We start from the raw sequence: 21,977 nt of genomic DNA, 5'->3' as shown, positions 1-21,977 counted from the left end.
TTGTTTCTTTGTCTCGTCCTTCTTTTCGTGCGGGTACCTCGATTCTATTTATTTTCGCTGGCGCGCGACGCTCGACCACTTCGGAACCTGGAGCATTTCACCATTGACTCGTAGCGAAAACGATCTCTCGCTATGTCGCACGTTTATCCTACCTCGCCTTGTTTCGTATCTTCCACGTACTTCTTTTTTTTTTACCTCTGCTTGCAGCGCAACGTTCCTTTTGAAATTATCAGCGCTTCACGGTGTCCGCCCGCAAGTATTTCACGTCCATCCCCTTGCGATACCCCGCTCGCTTGTTTGCGACACAAACGACGACGCAGCTCGCGGAACGAATCGACGCTTTTTTTACGTTGCGGTTCCCGCCTCTCGTGACCGCGTTTTCGGTGCACTCCGCTGGTTAATTCGCGTCTCGTGCTTCGAAACGTGCCAGAAGCGGTATAAAGGGGATATTCTTCTCGGGGAAAAAAACGCAGCGAGCTTTTCAAAAAGGTTATCTCATCTCGACGTACCTATTCATTCCGCTGCGAAAACGTTCCGCCGATTCGCGAAATCATCTGACCCTAATACATTCTTCCGGAACCGTATCGCAACGACAGTCTCGGGCGCGGTGAAAGGACAATAAAATAGGGTCCTGGAGATCGCGTTCTGTCCGGTCCAGAAAATGCTCCACTTCGATAATCGAGTACAGCACTTTGCAGTTTTCATTTGTGCGCCGCCAGCGAAAACATCCGATTTCTGATACGTACGGACTCTCGGGTTGGTACTGTTTGAAACGAAAACCGGTCACCGACTTGTCGTCTACTAAATTTTTCGTTTCTCTTGAATCCGGGCGATCATATTTTCAGACTGTCGATTTCCTACTACCGACGAAAGGAATCGCGCGCTCTACTGGAGCCGTGCAATCAGGTAAAAGGAACACGAGGAGAAACGACGTAAATTCGCTACTACGAGAAGTATCAGAATCCAATTTTGGTAAATTCAGTGTTAATATTGTTGATCTTGAAATGTATTCTCAAGTGTTCTCCTTTTGAAAATTTTACTTACTCAATCGCCGTAGCGTACTTAATTCGATAAATTCCATCGTGTTTCTATCACTTCGTGCGAGACGAGTTAACAGAAGGGACGTTGACGATGCTTTCGCGAGTGAAAATAGAAGGTTGCAACGAAAGTGCATGGCACTTGGGGTAGCAGTGTAATGGGGGTGAGCTACGAAGGGACGGTTATATTCTGATGCGAGCGAAAATGTCAAGCGCGATTTCTGAAATTCCATCGTGTCGCTCCCTCGTGCCACTCAAATGACGCGCTTCGCCCTTTCCCGCTCGTCTTGCACCTCTTGGCCGCCAATCTCGACAAGAATTTCTCCTTTCCCTACTCCGTTTCCAGTTCTACTCCGATCTTCGCTAAATAAAGGCATCACGGTACGCAAACTGACACGCCGTCTGGAAAATTTTACCGAAATTTTTTCGGATCGTTTGATGTTTTTTCAAAATTCAGTCCCTCATGGCAGAACAGCGTCGAACGAAAAGGTTCACGTACTAGATTCTGTTTAGACAGTTCAACATTTGTTCTTGCCGCGATATCTCGGCAGGTTTTCCATGTAAAAATAAAATTTAGTCGCAATACATCCCGCACGGGATGCAACTCCTTTTTATTCCGTTCTATCTCGTCCCCTGACGTGACCCCGTTCCCAATTGTCCTCCCGCAGCTTTCTGCGGCGGTGCACGTGCACGCGCCTGGCAGCTCGAGTTCCGTGACGTGCATAAACGCCGCGCACCGCGACGCGATGCGACGCAGCAAAAGAAAGACGCTATGCCATGCCGGGAAGACGGAACGGCGGACGTCCGCGTCGCGTCGTCGGCGGCGGAAAGACACGCGTCCCATTTACGCGATGGGAAGGCCTTCTTCTGGCTGCCGCCGCGATTTGCGTTGCCGCGAATCTGATGTCAGAAACAACGCGAAGTGTGTCTCGAGTTCTATGCTTTGAAATTAAATTCCTCAGCAGCCAAGGTCTTCATATTCATGACGCACTATGGTATAACAAAATATCGTGGATCGTCAGATTTCATTTTAATTTCGAGGGAACCTCTTAGGTGGTTCATGACCCAGTTGACGGTTAAATACGAAAGTTAGAAGACAAGAGCTGTAATTTCTATGCCATTGAAGTTAGAGATTGGAGGACTCGGCTCCATTACCATGAGGAACAAAAACGGTAGCTGGTAACTTATTGTATGCAAAGCGCGTGTATTAGTTAGCCGGTACGATTGTTAGCTCGCGAGAACGTGTTGACTTTTCTGTATTCCGTCCGCGTCGCGCAGAGGGGGGCGAAGTCTCGACAGTTTCAAAGTGGCAAAGGAGAAAATCGGGATAGGCGAAACAATCGGGGCCCGACCGGAGAGAACAATTATTCTTATAATACGCGAGACAGTTGTACCGCAGTGCGAATAAAGCCGCGAAGTTTTTGCACCAGTGCACGCATCAGGCTGCGTCGTTTCGCCATTCGCACGCCACGTACAATACACGATGGTGGCCGTATCAAACGAAAGAAAGAGAAAGCTCGGCGACAAAGATTCATTTGCAACTCCGAGCCGAAAGTAAATCGTGCAGCTCGACCCGCACACAATTTTATGTCCCCGGTGCATGCCGCGGAGACGGTAATTCTTATGTTTGTCGGGCCATTATGGCTGTGACCGTTTATGCGACGCGAACGAATAAACAAAAGGGCAAGGAAAAGGGAAACTGAGTACTGAGGGGGATGGTGGTGGCGGCATTGGTGGCTCGCTCGCTCGCACAGGCTCTGCTTTTAAGCGACTGTCGTTAAACGCGGAACTGGCTGAAAATCCGTTTAATTCTCCCTCTATTGTGGTAGTGAAGCACTAGCTCGTGGCTTTCGCTCGTTAGGCAAATATTTCGAACAACCCGTCGGCCATTCGATGCAACCTACCAAGCGATACGGATCGCGTCTATCCGTTCCGCTGTACCATGCTGTTTCGCGATATACTCAAAATCCATCAAACAATTTCAAGAGCATCGCGGATTGCGCAACGAGCCGCGTTCATTATTTCGATATCCTTCCAAACTATCAAATGCCATACACAGAGTACAACTGGCTAATGGAACGCATCACGGTGCGTCTCTCTCCTCTAACGTAGGCGAAAACAAAACTCATCATGCAGACGGCTGGAACCACGAGTTCGCGAGCCCGCGTGCATTTCGCTTGGCACGCGAACACGCAATTATTTTTAATTGCACGGGGGAACGAGCGGCGACCGCGCTCGTTCGATGTTTCCGCGGCCGCATTAAAATGCGTCTGGGTGTAAAATTGAAAGCTGCAAATCCGCGGTCAGGCCGCTGCCCGATAATGTGATTTTCAACAAATAATTTCGCGAGCATCTCTCCCCTTCGATTAACGCGCGGTTTCGCGCCTGGAACAACGAAGCTTCCGCGTGCCCGGCGAGGTCGTCACGAAATCGTAGAGACAAAACGGCCCGGAGTTACTGTGGCAATCGTCATCACCCCGAATGCAAAACAATTTTGAGTGCGAATTATTCTTGTCCATCATCTGTGTTATAGCGATTGAATTCTCATCCCGTATTATCAACCGCATTCTAGTTTGCTGGCTTGTACAATTTCCCGAAACCTCACTGAGTAAATTGGTATTTTGTTATGGTCACGTGTGGTTCGTCCCGACTAATTCGATTTGCGCCGTTATTGTTAGTATTGAAACATTCTCAACCGAAAATTCAACAAATTAAGCAACAAATCAACATTGAATGTACGACAAGCTGTTCTGAAGGTAAAGACAACAGAACTAGTGGAAGTTTCGTCACTTCCTGCCGCACACGTCATTAACCAGACGTAAAGCACTACAAAGAGCATGCTTCTTCCTTCGTTTCTCTCGTGGCGATCGGACTGCGAATTGGAACGCAACGAAACGATTCTTCGAGCCGATAAAGCGGTGGTGGGATTCTTAGAATTATTTCTGTGCGCAACGTCGCGGGAATGCGTTCTGCGGAGCCAAATCGGACTCGGAGAACTCGATTACCGATCTTCAAAAATTTGTGCTAGGGAGATCCCAGCCGGTAGTTTCCATGGAAGTCGCGTTCAGTTGGCAAAAATCGGCTGCACGCGAGATTACGCTGCGCGCCTAGGCAGCGTCCAATTGTGTATCGGATAGGTAGGCAGTGGTAGTACGTACACAGCGCTCAGCGCACGGCAAACTTCCGAGAGATGGGAATCGCGTTGTCATCGGGTTTATCGTAATTATCGTAGCGGTGGTGCAAATACGCGCGCCCGTGGGAATGTAATTAGCTCCGGGCGAACAATAATGTTTGCGAGGCTGCGCGAATTCGCAATTTTTATTGGCTTAATCGATGACTGTGCGCAGTTGCTGAAACTTTAGAATACGTTCTCTTATCGGGCGGAGAGGTTTCACTTTGTCTTCTAATTCACATAAGTTACTTGTACAGTTGGTCTTATTACTCATGAGATATTTATTATTATAAGTTTCAAATTGATTTTACCTCGAATCTACTATTTCTATTAATTGGTTGGAGTTATCCGGATTAAAAAATTCACCGCGTTTTTTAATAACTCACAATTCCGAATTTGTCGCACGATACAACTATAATCTCACACTGTTCATTTTCACCCATGAATCAGCGAGAAAATCCGCAAACAAACAGCACGACGATAATGAAAAAAAGTACGGTTCGTGGACGCGTTAGCGCACAACGCGTAATGCAGTGGAGTCCCCGCGCAGCGCCGATGAAAGAAGAGTCGCGCGCGGTCGATGGTTTCTATTCACGCAGTGAACGCGGACGCGCGCGCGGGGTACAAGGTTAGAAAAGATAAGCATCGTCGGATTAATTATGCGTAATGCATCGGACGTGTGCGTTGCGCGCGCTTCGACGTGCAAAACTCCGAAGACCGAGCGCGCGTCCTCCGTTGCATTCAATTATCATTGTTTCTACGGGAGTTTACAGATGTTTCCACGATAATCACGGTGCTGGGCGATTGCGCGTTTATCCTGCCGGCTCGTATTAACCGCCATTGAATGGTAACGGGAAAGAGAACGAGGGAGACGGAGTAAGGGGGGACACCCGTTGTCCAACGAGTCGGGTTTGTGGACGCGGCCGACGCTGCGAAGGGAAACAAAGCGGAGAAGACCGCCACGCGACTTAATTAGGCTCGTTGGAAAAATTCACGCGGTTCTGGTTGCACTCGTAACGGCGTTGTGTCGCTCGACCACTGGCACCGCTCCAGATATACCGGTCGTTAGCCCCTTTGAACGCTTCCACGCGATCGTGCTCCGTTTGCGAACTGCATCGTTACGCGGTCCCATGTAAATCTGACCGTACTGTGCGGCTCCTGCTCCTGCGTGACGTGGGAATGGCGCCGAAGATTTATACACGTGGTGTTTCGTGTAATGTCAGGTGCTTATCGAAGTTTACATTTTGATAGACCCAGTCAAATGACAAATATGACTGTCGAAATAGTAGTCACTCCGAGCGTCACGTACTTTAAAGACGTTAGGCCCACATTTTTATTGTCTATTTGTACCACAGGTGCAGATAAAAATTGTTTTTAATATGTCAATTAGCTCGATTTTTTTTGTGATTCATTATAGGTCGGTAGATTCTCCGAATTAATTCCGGCTGCACGAGGGTTCGAGAAAAGCGCGAGCGGGATGAAAACACGGAATTGGCGTTGCCGTGCTCTATTTCCGTCCCTCTGTTTTCGGAACCCTTTTTCTCTTTAGTCCCGCGCAACGCCGTGCCCGTTCGTTTCGTTTCATTCCGTTTTCTATATTCCTCCTCTCTATTCCTCTTCGATTCGACTCGCGTCGGCTCGAATGTTTTTCATTCGACGGCGCGCGGCGTCCTATTGTACGGCGCCGGCTAAATGCCGAAACGCTGATGCGAAAACTGTTTTCCTTTTTTGCCTTCGTTAACCCACATTCACTGCGTGCGCAACGTGCGTTCGGCTCGCTTTCGCCTAACCACCGCGAGGTCGGCCCGTGAACACTTGCGAGCAGCGCACTCTTTCCCCCTTTGCGCACGTTCGTTTCGCTCGTTTTGTTCGAATTAGGTCACTTTATAGCGCTTTGCCGTCAACAATGCGAGTTTGGTGGAGCGGCAAGTGAAAAGAATTTCGGGGGTATTTGAAACAAAACGCGATAGCGGATGGCGACGAGCGTCATTCTTTGAAAAAAGAATTCCAGACGGTGCGACGATGCGTCGCGTCGTCGTCATCGCTGGAAATTTCAGTGGCGACAGGAGAGCAGGTGCTGCAGCTGGATTAACCGCGGAATCGCATAGGATAACATGTTTTCCTTCGGTAATACCGCGCGACAGAAGGATTTCACTGACATGTTTAAATCACGATGTAAAAAAAAAAGCGTGCACCATGTGTGTCGAATGCGCGTAAACACGCGGTATTACGTGAGGAGCGAAGAGACGTGATGGTCTCGAATGGATCGGAGAGAAAACGTTATATTTTTTACTACCATCGACTTTGTCATGTTCACCACATATTTTGGAAAAATGGTACTTCTCATAATATTTAATTAGAAGCTAAACAACTTTTTGAATGGTTGATCACAGTAATAAGCTCATAAAGCGTTGCAACCCTCACGAATCGGCTCCGACTAGTTCAGGGGGATGTTCGTTCCCGGCAAACGTTCAAACGAAAAATCGGTGTGCTCGGTCGGTGCCAAGTTGGTTGTACTGCTCTCGGTAGCAATTACTTTCACTCTCACTAACGATGGCGGTTGTTCTGTTTTCAGGCGTAGTCGGAGCTCGGAACTTCACGATGGAGTGCCGCAAGGGTCGACGGAAAGGTCTACTCAGTGGCCTGGTGTTTGCGTGGCTCCTAACCAGCGGTTGTACCGTCGCGGCGCGAAATATAGGTGAGTGGCAAGTTGCAGTGTTTTACGATTCCAACAGGAGCGTCGATTCGAAACCGGCGACCTGTCCACGCGGGTATGCCGGCTTCTGTCCTTGTGCCAATTAAGCGTCCCCCAAGTGGAGCAGGTAGCTGCGCGAATATTTACGCGTTGCACCGAGATCGTGTCGGTGCTCGAGGTGCCCGTGAAAAATTACTGCCCTCGAGCCGAACGCGAGGTTTCGAGTGGACGAAAGTTTGTACGCGAGAGCTCGAAAGAGACGTGGTCGACGCTTTCGCTTTGCTGCATGCGGATAATTGGTAAGAAGGAAATATTTAACGGGTCCGGATACCATGTGTTATGAAACACAAACACCTGAAACTTTTATCAACAAAGAATTCGCATTCATGTCCCATGCCAGTTTTCTACAATTCCGTGTACTTCGTTCTTTTTTCTTTTTCTTTTTCATTTGCCCATTTATTATACAAGTTATTCGTATTACTCAATGACTTACCGATTTAAATATGTTCGAAATGTTACCGGATATAAGAACAGTCGTCGAGTGTAAATATGTGTGGCACGCGTAGTAGCATTGCGCAACAACGCGCGTGGGTGGATTTTCGAGCGACGCGACACGATGTCTGACCGGTAGCGAGAAGGGCGGGACTCTGGTGCACTGCATATCCGGTCGGGGTGAAACCGCAGCCGGCCACGCTTGCCGGTTGACCGTTGAAACATTTATCAGAAAGCAAACACGGTGTGTTTAATAACGAGGATGGAAGTAGCCTCAGTTGGTCGTTGTGTAAACTGCGCGTCCTGCTAGATTCTATTATCGCGGCGAAGATCGTCCCTTCGACTGTTCGAAGGACCCTTAGGAAACGGCCCAGAAGAAGGACTCTAGCAGTTCAGGAGGTCCTCCGTCCGTGTGTATGTGTGTGTGCGGAACGTCACATAGTGAATTAACTCGTTCCTCGCGTTAATCGATTTAGGAGAAGCCGCGTGTGAAGTGATATTGTTGCGGGAAGAATAGACTGCGGCGTGTTTGCTGGGGCCGCGATGTAATTAGAGGACAAACACGCGACGTGGGGGTAACTGTGGTTAAATATTTGGAAAAATATCGCAGCAGATGTATACTTATACGGCTTCTCGGTGAGTGTGCATCTGTGTGCGATCTATAATTCAGTCTCTCTGGATTAACGAGGGTAGTAACGTAGGAAGGAACGTGTTTTAATTTATGGAAAACGTGGGGTGGCTTTTTACGGTGAACTTGTTTATCGTAATACGGTTCTAATGAAAGCAGCACTTAACGTTTCCTACAAATTATTCAGAAATCAGTCTGCGGTTGCATACACGAGATCAACTTATCAATCAGTCATGTGTCGCAACCAGTTTCAATTATCAGATATAAAACAGTTTTTCTATCTATACATATTTTCGCGTGCATTTTTTGATCCTACTATTTAAATCTCGTGAGTATCGAGATGAAAGACTTCATACTTCATTAATTTCAATTCATCGTATTTTTCTTTGATAAACTCGTTTACCAATTTATTTATATTTATTCAATTTCTTCTGAAACCATAATATGAAGTATCTTCCGGTTTTATGAATCTTTTAAATGAACTACCCGGGGAAAGAACCGCGTCTCAAAAACAGTGGGTAGCCGGTTGGTTATGCAACGATGCCGAAGTTTTCGGAACGCGTGTTGCACACACACGCCGGAGCGAAACCAAGCATTAACGAGCGGCTGTGTCGAGAGCGATTTCAAGTTGCGAGGGGTCGAGAAAGGAGAGTAAAAGGGGCGAGAGAAGAGTTTCTCTCTATTCCTTGGCGATTATCACACACTTCGGTGCTCGTAATCCGCGCGGAACCGTCCCCGCGTTTCCACCGTTCCGCCCTTCGCTCCATCGTATCACGGGCTCGTTACCCTTCGAACAGTTCGAGAGAAACCCGTACGCGTACGTCGACAAACGAAGACGAAGGGAATCCGTGGGAGATAGATAAATCGAAATTTCTGGCATTGTGTGATCGACGGCTCAGGCGGCTTTGGCCGCAGTTCTGGACTTCGCAGCTGCGCCGGGGAAAGGTACGGTCGGAGAAAAATGGCGGCAAGTAGATAAAGAGTCGGGAATGACCGTGACGTGACCGTTTCCAACAAGGAATGACTTTATCTTTTATTTATTCGCAGCGATATTATGCGGCTCGATTGACCGTAATTCTGAAAAATAGCCCGTCATCGCATTTCTGGAAAAACAGTTTCCTTCCTTGGTATTTTCTCATTGCAGTGCTCGTTTCATTTTATCAAAATAGGCTCTTGTCCAAATGTCCCGCTGAAGCGTTAGAAGAAAAATATGTTACTAAGGTCTTTGAAGGGAACTAAAATATAAAAAGGAATTCGATTACATATGCGTATGCTGATATGTAAATTCGTACTTTTAATTAGTTTCAAATTGATGTTATAAAGTTTCGCAAAGTTACTGAACTTATCAGTGGGAGCAAAATTAGAAACACGGGCGTCGGATAAACTACCATTAAATTCCAGCCAAACCTCGCATGAACTTTCTTTGTCTCCGAGTCGGAGCGTCTCGTCGCGTCACGGTGATAAGGTGTATAACTGGGTCGTTCGTCGGCGTCGTTGTTGAGAAACGTTCCATGTAGCTGAAAACGGAAGTGCGCCGGCTCAACGTTGTTCGGCAACGACTGGCCAAACAACCCCGTACCGACTAAATCCACGATCCTCCTCGCGCGTTTCCACCCGCGTCTCTCCCTCCGGCTTTTCTAGCTAATCCGAGGAACCGTAACTTGCCGCGAACCTTAGCGTCTAAGATTTGTGGTACATCGGCAACACACGGTGGCTCCAATTTACTGCGCATTACGTTGCTTCGCCCCGGTTGTTTCTCCTCCGCGAGTTCTCCCTTCTTTTGGGGTGGAAGGGGCACGTTTTTCACTCTTTTCCTGATCTGTTATCCCGTACTCGTTCAACCGTTCTCTCACTACTGGTTCGCGGACCTGCTGCGAATTGAGTTTCTAAAGTTTTACTTCCCGGCTTTTCACGTCAAACATCTTTTTACGAGATTAGAAAATTGCATTAAACCGTTCGCCACGGATGTCGGCACATGTAATCCGTGTAATCTTCCGTGATTTATAGAGACTTACCGCCAAGGAGGAAATCAATTTTATTTCGATTTTTTCACAATTGCTTTAACTTAAATTTGCTACAGCAAAGTTTCTTTTAGTATTAAACTAACTGTATGAAAGAATTAACCCATTTTCGTTTTGTGAAATATTAAAAAGATTTGAAATTAGCTCCTGAATAACTTGGAATGATCTGTCATAAACATGTCCAATATGGTATTTCCACTGACAAGATCTTTTATAAGTTTGCCAACCTTTTTCGATAACCTTTTAAGTTTCATTGAGGGAGGAGAAAATTATGAACCATGATTTCTTTCCGTCGTATCGTGGGTCATGACTTAACCCTCGTAACAATGACCAGACGCGACGATAGTGGCTGTTCGAAGCGCATTTCAACGTGACTAATCTAATTTCCAATCATGTGCGAGCGGTGTGCGAGCACAGTTCGCTAGTCGTCTCTTCTTCTCTTTATACCTTGAACGGTGTTTTCGTCGAGTTCATTGAGTTCTTCGCGATTGACCGTTCAGACAATAACGACCTGTCTGAGAAGCGAATTTAACTGATCACTGACACGCACTAGGCTAGCGTACTAAATTGTGATTAGAGAAAACTGCGATCATGCTTCATTCGATGTACCTTTCATATTTGACTGGTCGGATCGACCTGCGTATACAACCTGATTGATTATTGTTTATACCTATTGTACGTTATTATACGTATGCACATGTATACGTAATTAATTTTGATTACTAAAATAAATCTAAATGTAGATCTCATTTTTCAAATTGAAGTCATAAAAGTTTTATTTCGCGATGGAAAACGACCGAACAGAATCCGGGAATCACTACCCTGTTTCTTCACCCCGGCCAAGCTCTAGCCGTTACCGCTTCTTCTGGCTGCACACCAGGCGGCCGTGGAACTTCGTTCTCTTGCCGCTCGCGTTTTCCAATTCGTGCCGAATGGATCGGTCGCGCGGAAAATAAGAGATTGCCGTGATCTTCGCGTCTCTCGTGGTCCTCCGGCTTTCTTCGTCTCGTGAGTCGGGGAAAGAAGGAAACAGGCAGACAGAGGATAGGAAGTGAAGAAGGGATAAGACCAGAGAAGAGAAAAAGCGAGTCTTTCAGCTGGAATTCTTCGACGCGGTTCAGCGCGATGGTGGTGGTTCGACGGCGAATAGTAGTAGAAGGATTTTAATTCTCGCGACGCTTACTTCCGGCGTACGTGACCCAGTTCGTACGACGATCGTTTCAAAAATTGCTTCCAGCCTTGGCTTGGTCCTATTTCAACCTGTTTTCTATTCGCGCAGGATCTCCGCTCTCGCTGGTTTTTGACCGTAATTGAAAATCTTCCCCCACCTGGTTTCTCCCTCGTGGCTTTCCTTCTTTCGCTTCTTCCCCGCGGCCGTAGCCGCCCTCTGGCCCGGTGCCGACATTTGCATAGAGTGCTCGTTGAGCGGAGCGCCCGGCGTTGGATTATCGTTTCCTTTTTATCGGGGTCATGGCATAGTTCGCGCCACGTTAGCCGGCTTAGTTAGAGAAATAGTTTTCTTTCTGGCTGATGTGCCGACTCGGCCCGTTACGCGAGATCTTGCTGTACGGCTTACGTTCTCTGAAAGCGGAAGATGAACGATATCGCAGCACGATTCAGGAACGTGGTAGAATATCATTCGGTGAAACGTCAGATTAGTGACAGACAAGTATCCTCATACTTTCGATATCCATTGAATAACTTCGTTTCCACGAACGGTTCTCGAAAGAACTTCGTTTAATTTTATGGAATCCACAGGAGAAGTCTGTCAACGAGTACACACGAGAGATCGATCTCTCGTTCCGCGAGAGTACTCGTCTCCCAGTGTCTTTCGAGCGAAGCAACCCATCAGTTTCTCTTTTTACGAAGCAGTCTCGCCGCACCTCGGAATCCGCGACCTAATCGATTTCCGATTTCTTAGTGGTGGCAATTTTTCAACGCCCCGTGAAAAATAACTCCGGAATAAGCCGTGCTTTCCAGCGTCGCGAGACAGACACCCCGGCGCGCAACCTTCATCCTCACCCCTGTTCCACGTTCTCGCGTCTGCCAACGCATCGCATTCTTGTTCCCGCGTTTCACAATCCTCTTTATGGCCTCATCCTCCCTCTCGCGCGATTCACGACTTTGCCTTTGAGTTCCGCATCGCGTAGCAACGTCCGACTTACTTGTCATAGATCAGGAGTTCGACTTAAGAAGGGTCGGCATTATCTGTTTAATGGATTACGTACTTACATTCGACTTTATTTTTTGGCCGGTGTTAACTGCTTCCGACGACGAGTCAATGGGCTCACAGTAAAAGGAGGATAATGGGCGGCTTAGAACGTAGGAGTGGGTGTGTAAAAAGAGACGTGCACGGTGGGAGGCAACCAAGCTACTTTTCAGCAAAGAGCCAAAGGGCAAGAAAGGGAGATGGCAACGAACAGGGTGGATGGAAGAAACGGAGCTTTATTAAGACGCACGAAATGCGAGGGTGGAGCTGTTCACGATAATAAAACGATCTTCGTCGAACTCGCGCATGATCGCTCTATTGTTCTCCACTAATACACACTTCTCCGTACGAGTTCGGTCGCTTTTCTTCCTCTCTTCGTCTCCGCCGCGATACCACCACTGTTTCTCTGATTTCACCCACACTTGACCTACTTCTCTCTCACGGTAATCGATGGAAAACAGTCGACACACTCGAAATCGTTTCCCATTTCATCCTCCTGCCGGGGGCGGTGTTTTCCTCCCACCCTCATCCCTCTCGATCTCCCTACGCGCGCTGCTTTAGATTCTTCCGCTTCTTCCTCCACCTTTTTTCCGATCACGCTCTCGTTAACATTCATACAGGCGAGCTCGGGACCTTTTTGTCAAGTCGACTCGCCCCCTCAAAGGGAGAAAAGAGCCTCTCCTGGTCTCATGGGTAAGCGACTGTACTACCCACTCCCCCCGGGCCGTTTCCTCGCTGGTTTGCACGCGCACAATCATGCCTGGGCAGCAACTTTTTTTCGGAGGTGTTCGATTCGCTTTGAGTCTTAAAGTTACTAATAAGCGCGTTTCCGTTCGTTTCGAGATCTGTTCCCAATAATTCGACGTATTTTAATCAGACGCGGGACGATATATAGAGGATGATTTTTTAAATTGACAGTACACGTAAAGAGATCGATTTCACCGTTAAAGTGTTTAGCCTCGTGACAACCAATTTTGCGGAAATATAGAGTTTCTTAAGTAAACGAGTTATCTAGCGCGAAACCTGTTCGCTTAATCGCGCCGCCCAAACAAACTTCGTGCCTAAAGGGATGAAGCGTGTCGCGTTGCAGAAGAATTTAACCAGGGCCAAGGCGAGAGCAGGCGAGAATATCGATATCGGCTTTCATGAAATTCGAGAGAATATCGCGGGCGTTAAGGGAAGATTGCCGGCGCGGCGTGACGGAACCTCTCGTTCCGCGTCTCTCGGGTCTATTGATTTTTTAATAAGCGCGCCTTTTTCTCCACCGATCGACGAGATAAAAAAGAAAGGAAAGAAGAGGAGAGAGCGTGAGGAAACGGGACGGGGCGTAGGGGAGGGGGAAGAAAAATGGAAGAAGACAAGAGAAGAGAGTGGCTCGGTAGCGGGCTGGAACTTCCTGTCGAAGTTTCCCAGGCGCATTAATGCCCGCCAAATTAAACCGAAGTTTCTTCTTCAGGCCGGGAATTTCGTTAAACCGCTTTGTAAATTCCTGTCTGGCCCGTTGCTCCTCGCCCTCGCTAGCGATGTAAAACGAACCGGTTGAAATATCGCGGTTCCGTATCGATGTATCGAGGTCAGGTTGACCGTCGATGCTGACATATCTCGAATCTTACTCCGCAGTAAAGTACCACGCGAGACGACCGTTAATTCGACGTATAGGAACGCGTAGATCTCGCCTACAATTAAGCCAGCAGTTTTTAAACGAGATTTCGCTTATCTCGATCTAATTAAGCGCAGCTTTCTTAGCCCCGCTCGACATTATTGCTCCGACTTGGATGGCTGCGTTATAAATTGAACGCTGTGTAGGATAAGTACAAATACCAATTGATGAGACAACTTTTCGTCTATAAAGTGTAACACGTAATCTAGTTTAGTCTGAATAGTGGCAATTAAAAGAGAAACGAGAACACCTCCCGCAGAAATTACGAGGTTCGTACGTGAGACGCCGCGTCGGTCGGAGGTGCGATTCAACAAATAATCCTTATCGGGCGACTTCAGAAATACGCGTAAAAAAAACCAACACGGCTACCGGTGCAACCGGGGATCAGATTATAAGCCCGTCGCGTCGCGGTCGCGCGTTACATTAATTTAGCGCGCGAGCTACAGCTCTCTCCTCCCTCCCTTTTCTCGGCTGCCAGGCTTGCTTCTCTTGCATTCATTCTTCTCCGGAGCCGGTTGGTATGCGCGGATTACAAGAAGCTCGTGTACGCTTCCTGCCTGGCTGCCTGCACGCGCCTGCTTTTATAAGTGGACACCCCTTTTTTTGCTCGTACACGGGACCGTTTACAAAGACCAAATGGATGTAGTTACGTCGTCCTCTTGAAATGACGCGAAAGTGATTACTTTGATTCAGAGAACAGCAATTTTGCTTCTTACATATGAAGTAAACTGGTACGCTTATTGAATAGTTCACAAATTGTAAAAATCTCATTTCGATACTTTACAATGATCAACATTTAATAAACCATAAAAAAGTAACAAATGTTACCCTTCTTGAAAGGGACATGTACAATGGCCATTCAGGTCGATACAAGAAAGAATACGTACATTATTATCAACGGCAATCATAATATGTATAACAAATTTTTAACTTATCTCACTAAAAATCTCCATAGTGATCCGCAATCTCCATAGAATGGGGGAGCCTCTAATCAGCAATGGCTCATATTTCCTGAGTCCTTTTGGTGGGTTTCTCCTACCCCCTATTTCGTGTTATTGATACTAGATCCCGATCCGTTCCTTGGCGTTGCCCAGGAGATAGAGAGCGATTATACTCATTAGACGTGCACATTTCGGTGAGACTCCCTCTCTTAAACACAAACAAGCGATCGTGGGAGGGGCGTATTTCGAATACTAGTTATTTTCCTTATAAAATATCTGTCATTAATTTGTGAGGGATTTTTAATATACCGAGGAATTGTTGGAATTTTTTACCATAGAACTAACGCAAAGGAAAGTTTCATAACTTACCGGTAGACAAGCAGAGCGTTGAAAAGGCGCAAGACGGTAAATCACGGAGATCAAACTTTTAAAAAAGCCCTCGGTACGACCTACTACTTTAATCGGTGAACGAATTCGGTATATGGTGGCAATAAAAGACCAGCAGCGTTTCATATCGCGCGCAGGCGATAAAGCGTACAAAGGATCGAGTTTTCGCACATTCGCCCGGGCATGTCATATTTCTCGCTGTAAATCACGGTACGAAGCGGACCGAGGAAGCACCTCCGGCAGAGGAGTTTTACGAGGGAAATCGCTTCGCGTCTCATTTACACCGTCGCCGATCGACGAAATTTCATTCACCGCCGCGTCCCGATCGCAATTTTATCGCTCGACAAGCTTAGGAGCTAGTTTGCCGGCGGCCTGTTTGCACGCGCAAATTCCTTCGGCTGATATTTGCAGACGAGCCACTCGATTTCCCCCGCCGTGCCGCGAAATTGATTCGCGAACGAACGCCGGCAATCGATTAGGAATAAATCGAGCCGCGCAGACACGCGCGTTGCGACATGCATTTCCGCTCGCAAAACATGTATTTGGAATTCTTGTAATGGGCGATTGAAATGTGTATTGCCCTAAACCAACGATGAACATGCGAATGAAAATTCTTAGCAAAATTAAATCGAAGGCTAAGAACATAGAATTATAATACTTTTAGTACCATTTATAAGAAAAATTATATTTTAAACTTGATTTAAAAATGCATCGATCTTCTCATTCTCCAGTTCAGAGGTGGGAAACCTTTTTACTATTAGAGGTCATATTTACATTAAGCAGTAATAAAGGGAGCCGCTATAATTTTTTAAATTATAAAATTTAAGTTAGTAGGATATTTTCATTTGTTTCTTGCTTGAAAGTAATTGAATATATTAAAATATAAATAACACTTGAAACCGTCCAACGAGGCCGCACTTTCCTCACTTCTGCTCTAGTTAATCCAGATCTACCGTTGCTCCTTTTTTACGACGGTGTTATCACAATAACGAATCTACAGTTTCATTTATAGCGCGGAAGTCTCCTAAAAATGTAATGGTACGCGCCGGCGGAGCTAAACGTGCCGATAAAATCGAAATCGTAAACCTGCAAAACTTCTTCCTCCTCGCAAAACGAACACTAGGAAGACGACAACGCGGAGCACCGGCGAAATTATCTTTTAAACTACCCTCCTCACGTAACTACACTACGCCCGCAACGAAGCGCTTGCGCGCACCTATTACCCGATGACTTCTGTGTTTAAACTGTGCGCTTTTTTAACAGCTCTTTTGCTTTCTTGCGCTCGCGTCGTGTCGTTAAATTCTCGCTTTATCCGTTTAACGGGGGTAATTCTTCTTTTATCGGGTTCGGTTATCCAAATCGTTATCCGTACGCGTTAAGCAGTTCGTTGCCGCTGTTGTAGGAGCGCCATGTTATTCCACGAGAGTTACGGCCGTCGTCCGGGTAATCTTAATTAATTTACTCGCGACGATGGCCGATTGACTCTGGCACGCCAATCGGAGAAGAACACCGTTAGACGGAATTAAGAGTCGACGCTTGCATCCACGGCGCGCCGCGTCGGCACTTAGCTCCGTTTGTCGCCAAGACGTGTGAGAAGCATACTTACATGCGTGAATGTTAACCTGTTAATCACGTATCAGGGATGCACCGCAGCAATTACACCCGAAATGCATAACGATTGCCCGGCCATAAAATATTCCACCCGTTAATGCGCACCGCAAATTGCGATTCGAGGGTGAAACGAAACTTAATATCAGCATACTCGGTCGAAACACGGCGGAGAAACGCGTGGCAAGCGGTGTAATAATAGACGATGAAGAAGAAGGAGCAGCAGCAGCAGCAATAAACTGCGGGGATGAGGCCAATAGAACCGGGGATCGGAAGATCGATGACCGGTCGCAATTAACGCGATAATTGAATTACAGTTAGCCGGTTATCGTTCCACGGTAATTCCATCGTGAGATAGGGGCTCCCCGGCATGGGCATCGCGTCCGCTCGAACCAACGGGGTTCACGGGATCCGCGTGATCGGCCAGGCGAATGGAAGAGGATCGCGCGGATTCCTGGCAGTCGAGGGCGAACAAACGGCCGCGGTAGCTGCCGCAATTAAAGCCGGTTACATTGTTCGAAGGAGAAGAATAAGGGCCGCGTGGGGGCGAAGAAGCACAGTACCAGCTACACGTTCGGCCTCCGTCGCGTTTTTTCGTCCGGTAAAGGGCAGAGGGAGGAGTAGAGGAACTCGTGCGGAGGCCTAAACGGACGAAATCGTTGGCCCCCGTGTACGATCGGTGAAATCCGGAGGGTTTCGTTCTTTTAACCACGGACGCACGTAATAAATTGCAATTAAACGAACGGGGGTCGTTTGGGCGGCGCGAGTTTAGGAGGTTTTTCGCGGACTCGACCACCGTCCGGTCGTCCGAAGACCACACGTACAAAGTATGTATATCTCGATTAAATTGCGTGGCCGAGTCGATCGCGAGAGAGACCTCTTCATTAGAACGATTCAAATTAGCCGCATCGGAATCGGCGCGCGATCGTTCGCGATTTTAATTGGACGGGAATGTTTTTTTTTTTTCGTAGACACAGCGGTAGCGTTCGATGCTGTTCCTCCTCACCGTCGACGTTGTTCCTTGGACACCGTGGCATCGTCTGTTATGTTAATTAAAACCGGTTGCGAAGTCTTTGAGGCGGACAACGCGTAACAATGCTCTTTTAAAAGCGTACAAATTTAATGCACGTATACGTCGTTCGTCGTCGTTCGGCTTCTTCCGTATCTTTTATGACAGTCTACGCTATCTCGCTTCGAACGGTTTTAAGTGACCGTTAGTTAAATATTAGCCATCGTGCTGGCTAATGAAAATACAGCAGGCTTGGAAAATCTAAATATAGATTGATTATCAATTCGTGGTTTGCACGGTGAATAACAATAAAGTTAATAGGTAGCTTAGGTAATATCGCGTGTCGATACCCACTATTTGCTGGACAAACGTTATCTTTTATGTGTATTTTCGTAATTGATAATTAAGGGGATAAAGGAATTTTTCTACAGATGATCACTTAGAATGTACTGTAGTGTTACTACATTGGAAATGTTAGACGTTACGAATGTTAAAGTACAGATTGTCTGTAATAACGCGTTCGCAGGTGTACGTTTCAACAGTGGCGGCTACATCAAGAGTATACACTCAATACCAGCAGCCAATGTACGTAGCAGTCCTTAAGGAACCATAAAAGTTGTGGTTTAGATTTATGGCCGGTCCATCGATCAGCACTGGTAGCCTCGGGCTTAAGACAATTTCCTGAGAACAGATGTCTCTGTTCCCTGTCTCGGTCGCTTCGTTCCTCTTGCTCCAGCTGAAAATCGAGTAACAAGTGTCCCTCGAGCCGGCAACGACCGGGTACCGTACGCATAATTCGCGCGATGCCTCGACTTTCGACGCTTTTAATCCGTGACACGGCCTGCTACGTCGAGAGAGAAGAAGACAGGAGAGGAATCGCATGCACCTTCTCCCGATACCTTTTCGGGAGACCTCTTCATTATGCGATCCCGATGTTTCCGTGCAATTAAGTCGGCGTGCAGGCAGGTAGGCCCGTTAGTCGGCGCATGTTACGACCGCGTAATAAACGTCCCGCGAAAAAGTTATCGCGTCGCTTCGTTTGAATTTGTGATCTTTTTCGGAATGGATCCCCTCGCCGTCCTTTTCTTTCGTCCGGTACGCATCGTTCTCTTTCCCTCCCGCTCACTGTCCGTCGTTGCTCCGAGGCACGATCTCCCTCTATCCGATCCGAGTGACGCCCGAAAATAAAGTACGGCTCGGAAATCGTACGCCGCTTAATGACTCGGACCCGCAAGAAGCTTTTGCCGTAAAAGCCTCTAAAATCGCGGCCAGTTTCGCGTAAAAAACGTTAAACCGTGTTCACGGCGTCGCGATATCACCGGGGGATCTTGGTGTACGCGATACATCATTGATAGTTGTAACAGATTTTAACGCGGTCAGTGAACAAGGATGTCTTCGAGCGATGCTTCATGGTCCTACAATTAGGAAAATCGACAAACATTTTTCGTCCCGACTACATAATAGTCTTGACATAAGTTGTGTCATTGGTAGTGTCGAAATATAAGATTTTGCTGAAAATCGCACGATTCCTTTTCTGTGAAAACATCCCACGAAGTTATCGGTGTTCACATATCTAAATTCATTCCCCTCTCAGCGAATAATACCATCATCGAATGACTTCTGGTCGGACGTGCAAATATTTCTTCCCATCGTTGTCGAAGTCGGGAGCACTGAAAGGCGGCGACGCGTCCGCCGGCTTGTGTTGCCCGTGCATGTGCGCACGGAACCGAGACAATCGCTGGAATGAGGGGAAGAGAAAAGACGAGCGACGAGTGCATTCCGAGACCCGCGAGAATGAGGCGCGAGCATCGAGCAGGTGGTAAAGGGGAGGCAAAGGACGAGCGTAAGACAGTGGACAGAGGCCCGGACGAGGGAGGGAAGGTCGGCAACCCAGCGTTACCGCTTCACAAAGACAAGAGGAAGGCGGACGATGATGGCGAAATGAGGGAGCGGAGTGGAGCGCACGGAGCGGCGTGGTAGTAGGAATGCCGGGGGAGGCGACGGGCCCCTCGGTGTGTGCCGGTGTTTTGCGCTTTAAGCCAGCCTCGCGTCAACCTGTTTCTCGTCCACTCCTTCGTTCGCCCTCTTTCCATCGTCCGGCCGCGTTTCTTTCGTCGACGCTTACCCGGCTTTTAGCCTTGAAAAAATTATCGAGGCGTTAGCTGCACGAACAAGTATCGTTTGATAAATGTGCACGAAGAAATTCCTACTGGCGATAGGAAAAGAAAAATAGCAATTTCGATTTTCATACGGCAGATAGAAATTATGATAATTTACCGCTCCAGTGATTTACCGGCCGTGCGCCACCCTATCCTTCGCCGCCTTTGATTAAAGGAAGGAAGCTTGCGTTTTTACCTTGTTATTCCGTCGACCGTTCGTCGGAAACACGCGGAAATCTCGTTTTAATCGAGTTGAAACAGGGCTGCTCGGTGTAGACTCCAGTCGGTGCAACAGAATTTTAACGAGCGGTCGCTTCCGATAGGCTTTCGCGGTAATTTGAAAGCGTCAGAAAAAGGCGGCGGAGAGCCTCGATCGATTCTCGCGGAGTGGTTTGGGAAAACTGGGTCAGTCGCCGGAGCCGGCCGCAACGGCGCGCCGGCAATGCTTCTACTTGCTCGACTCTGCCAGTAAAATGGGGAAATCGTGGTCTGGTGTCCGGCGCGAATGTCGATCGACCCTGCCGGATTCCTACACACGTGCATGTATCGCGTGTCCTCGCACGTAGACGTTGAAAACGGACAATTAATTAGCGTGTCGGAGGTTGCGCGAACTTCGGACCACGAGATTATTAACCCGGTTATTATGTCGAGGCCGTGTAGGAACAAACGTTTCGCTATTATGCGTCCAGCGATTTATATTATCAGTGGATCGATATAATTTAGTTAGAACTTAAATATTCATCGCGCGATAAATTCTCATAAATGTATCGTTTCCCTTTGTTACCGAACAGGAAATATCGAACTCCACGCTCTACATTCACGTATTACTCTTTATTGAGAAAGAACATTTATCGTACATGCATATACATTCCTCGAATATGATGAACCACGTGATAAAATTCGAATTTATATATTCACTCCGAAATGAGTGATTGTATAAATATTTCATATGCTCCGATAGGAAATATCGATCCGTGGTATCTTTACGAGGAATTTGTCCGAGACACGTCGATGATTGAATGTAGCTGATGACGGATTTGATTCTCGCGGTTTTGTAAGAAACGGATTGAGCTTGACGAGGCACGATCGAGCGAAAGTGATCCGCTGCAGTGGTGCGGGTTGAGTGACGAACCGATCGCGTCGTGAAAGGTGAGAGAGTAAACTGTCGAGGCGAGAGCGAGCGTATAGGTGAACGTAAGGTGATGTGAGAATCGAGCCCGTCGAGAAAGTGAACGGATAGCACGAAGCAGTAATAACGAAGACGTCAAAAGCCGCCGTGTAAAATAGCGACACGTTGTACAATGCGCAGTGACAGACGATAATTCTTCGGGAGACAATGAGTACGAATAACGAAGTCCGATTTATTACATAGGATTCCTGCAACGGGAGTATCGAGCACGACAACGAGCGAGCACCGCAGACCGAACTTCGCGGAATTTGCGCGGGCTTCAATTGTCATTCTTTTATCTGCAGAAATGTCAAAACTTAAAGAACACTTAGTCATTGTGGTAAAATCAATAAAATTTGATGCCCTCGTAGCGACAGTAGCAACAGCAGCTGTGTGCGCGTTCATCTAACTCATTTTTTCCTCATTTCAACCGCGTTACAACGGAAATAATTCTGCGTGAAAAGGGGAAAGGAAAATAGAGGGATGGATGAGAAACAGCATCGCTCGAAAATACAAAGTACAATATTTTCAGCTGGCGACGCGTCGATGCGTGGTGGAGGGCGACGTAAAACCGGAAATCCGCAAAACCAACGGATCGGCGAACGCGGTGGGGGAGGGTACGATAATGCTCCGCGAGTTTCTCGTCAATCAGCTTTGTGCGCTTTCGGTCGGCGAGCAGAGCGCGGCAAACGAGGCGCGAACGGAACCCGCTTCGCTGTACAACCCCCTTCTTTTTTCCTCCTGCTCCTCCCTCACCCATCCCTTTCCTCCTATTCGTTCTCCTGCTGCGC

At 47.5% G+C, this 21,977-nt stretch overlaps 1 protein-coding gene across 8 annotated transcripts in view; it reads left to right on the top strand.

Moving 5' to 3' along the window:
* Positions 1-21,977, top strand: part of LOC108631405 (latrophilin Cirl) — a 338,358-nt gene that overhangs the window by 119,177 nt on the left and 197,204 nt on the right. For all 8 annotated transcript variants that reach the window (XM_018035309.2, XM_018035310.2, XM_018035306.2 and 5 more), the window contains one exon: positions 6,785-6,907. In XM_018035309.2, coding sequence (XP_017890798.1) covers positions 6,811-6,907 — 97 coding nt within the window. In that variant the 5' untranslated portion in view covers positions 6,785-6,810. The remainder of the gene's footprint in view (positions 1-6,784; positions 6,908-21,977) is intronic.

Source organism: Ceratina calcarata, unplaced genomic scaffold, assembly GCF_001652005.2.
Source record: "Ceratina calcarata isolate Rehan_Ccalc_2016 unplaced genomic scaffold, ASM165200v1 scaffold9, whole genome shotgun sequence".
NCBI lineage: Eukaryota > Metazoa > Arthropoda > Insecta > Hymenoptera > Apidae > Ceratina > Ceratina calcarata.
The sequence above is the reverse complement of the archived record's forward strand: the minus strand, read 5'-3'. Positions and strand labels throughout refer to the sequence as shown.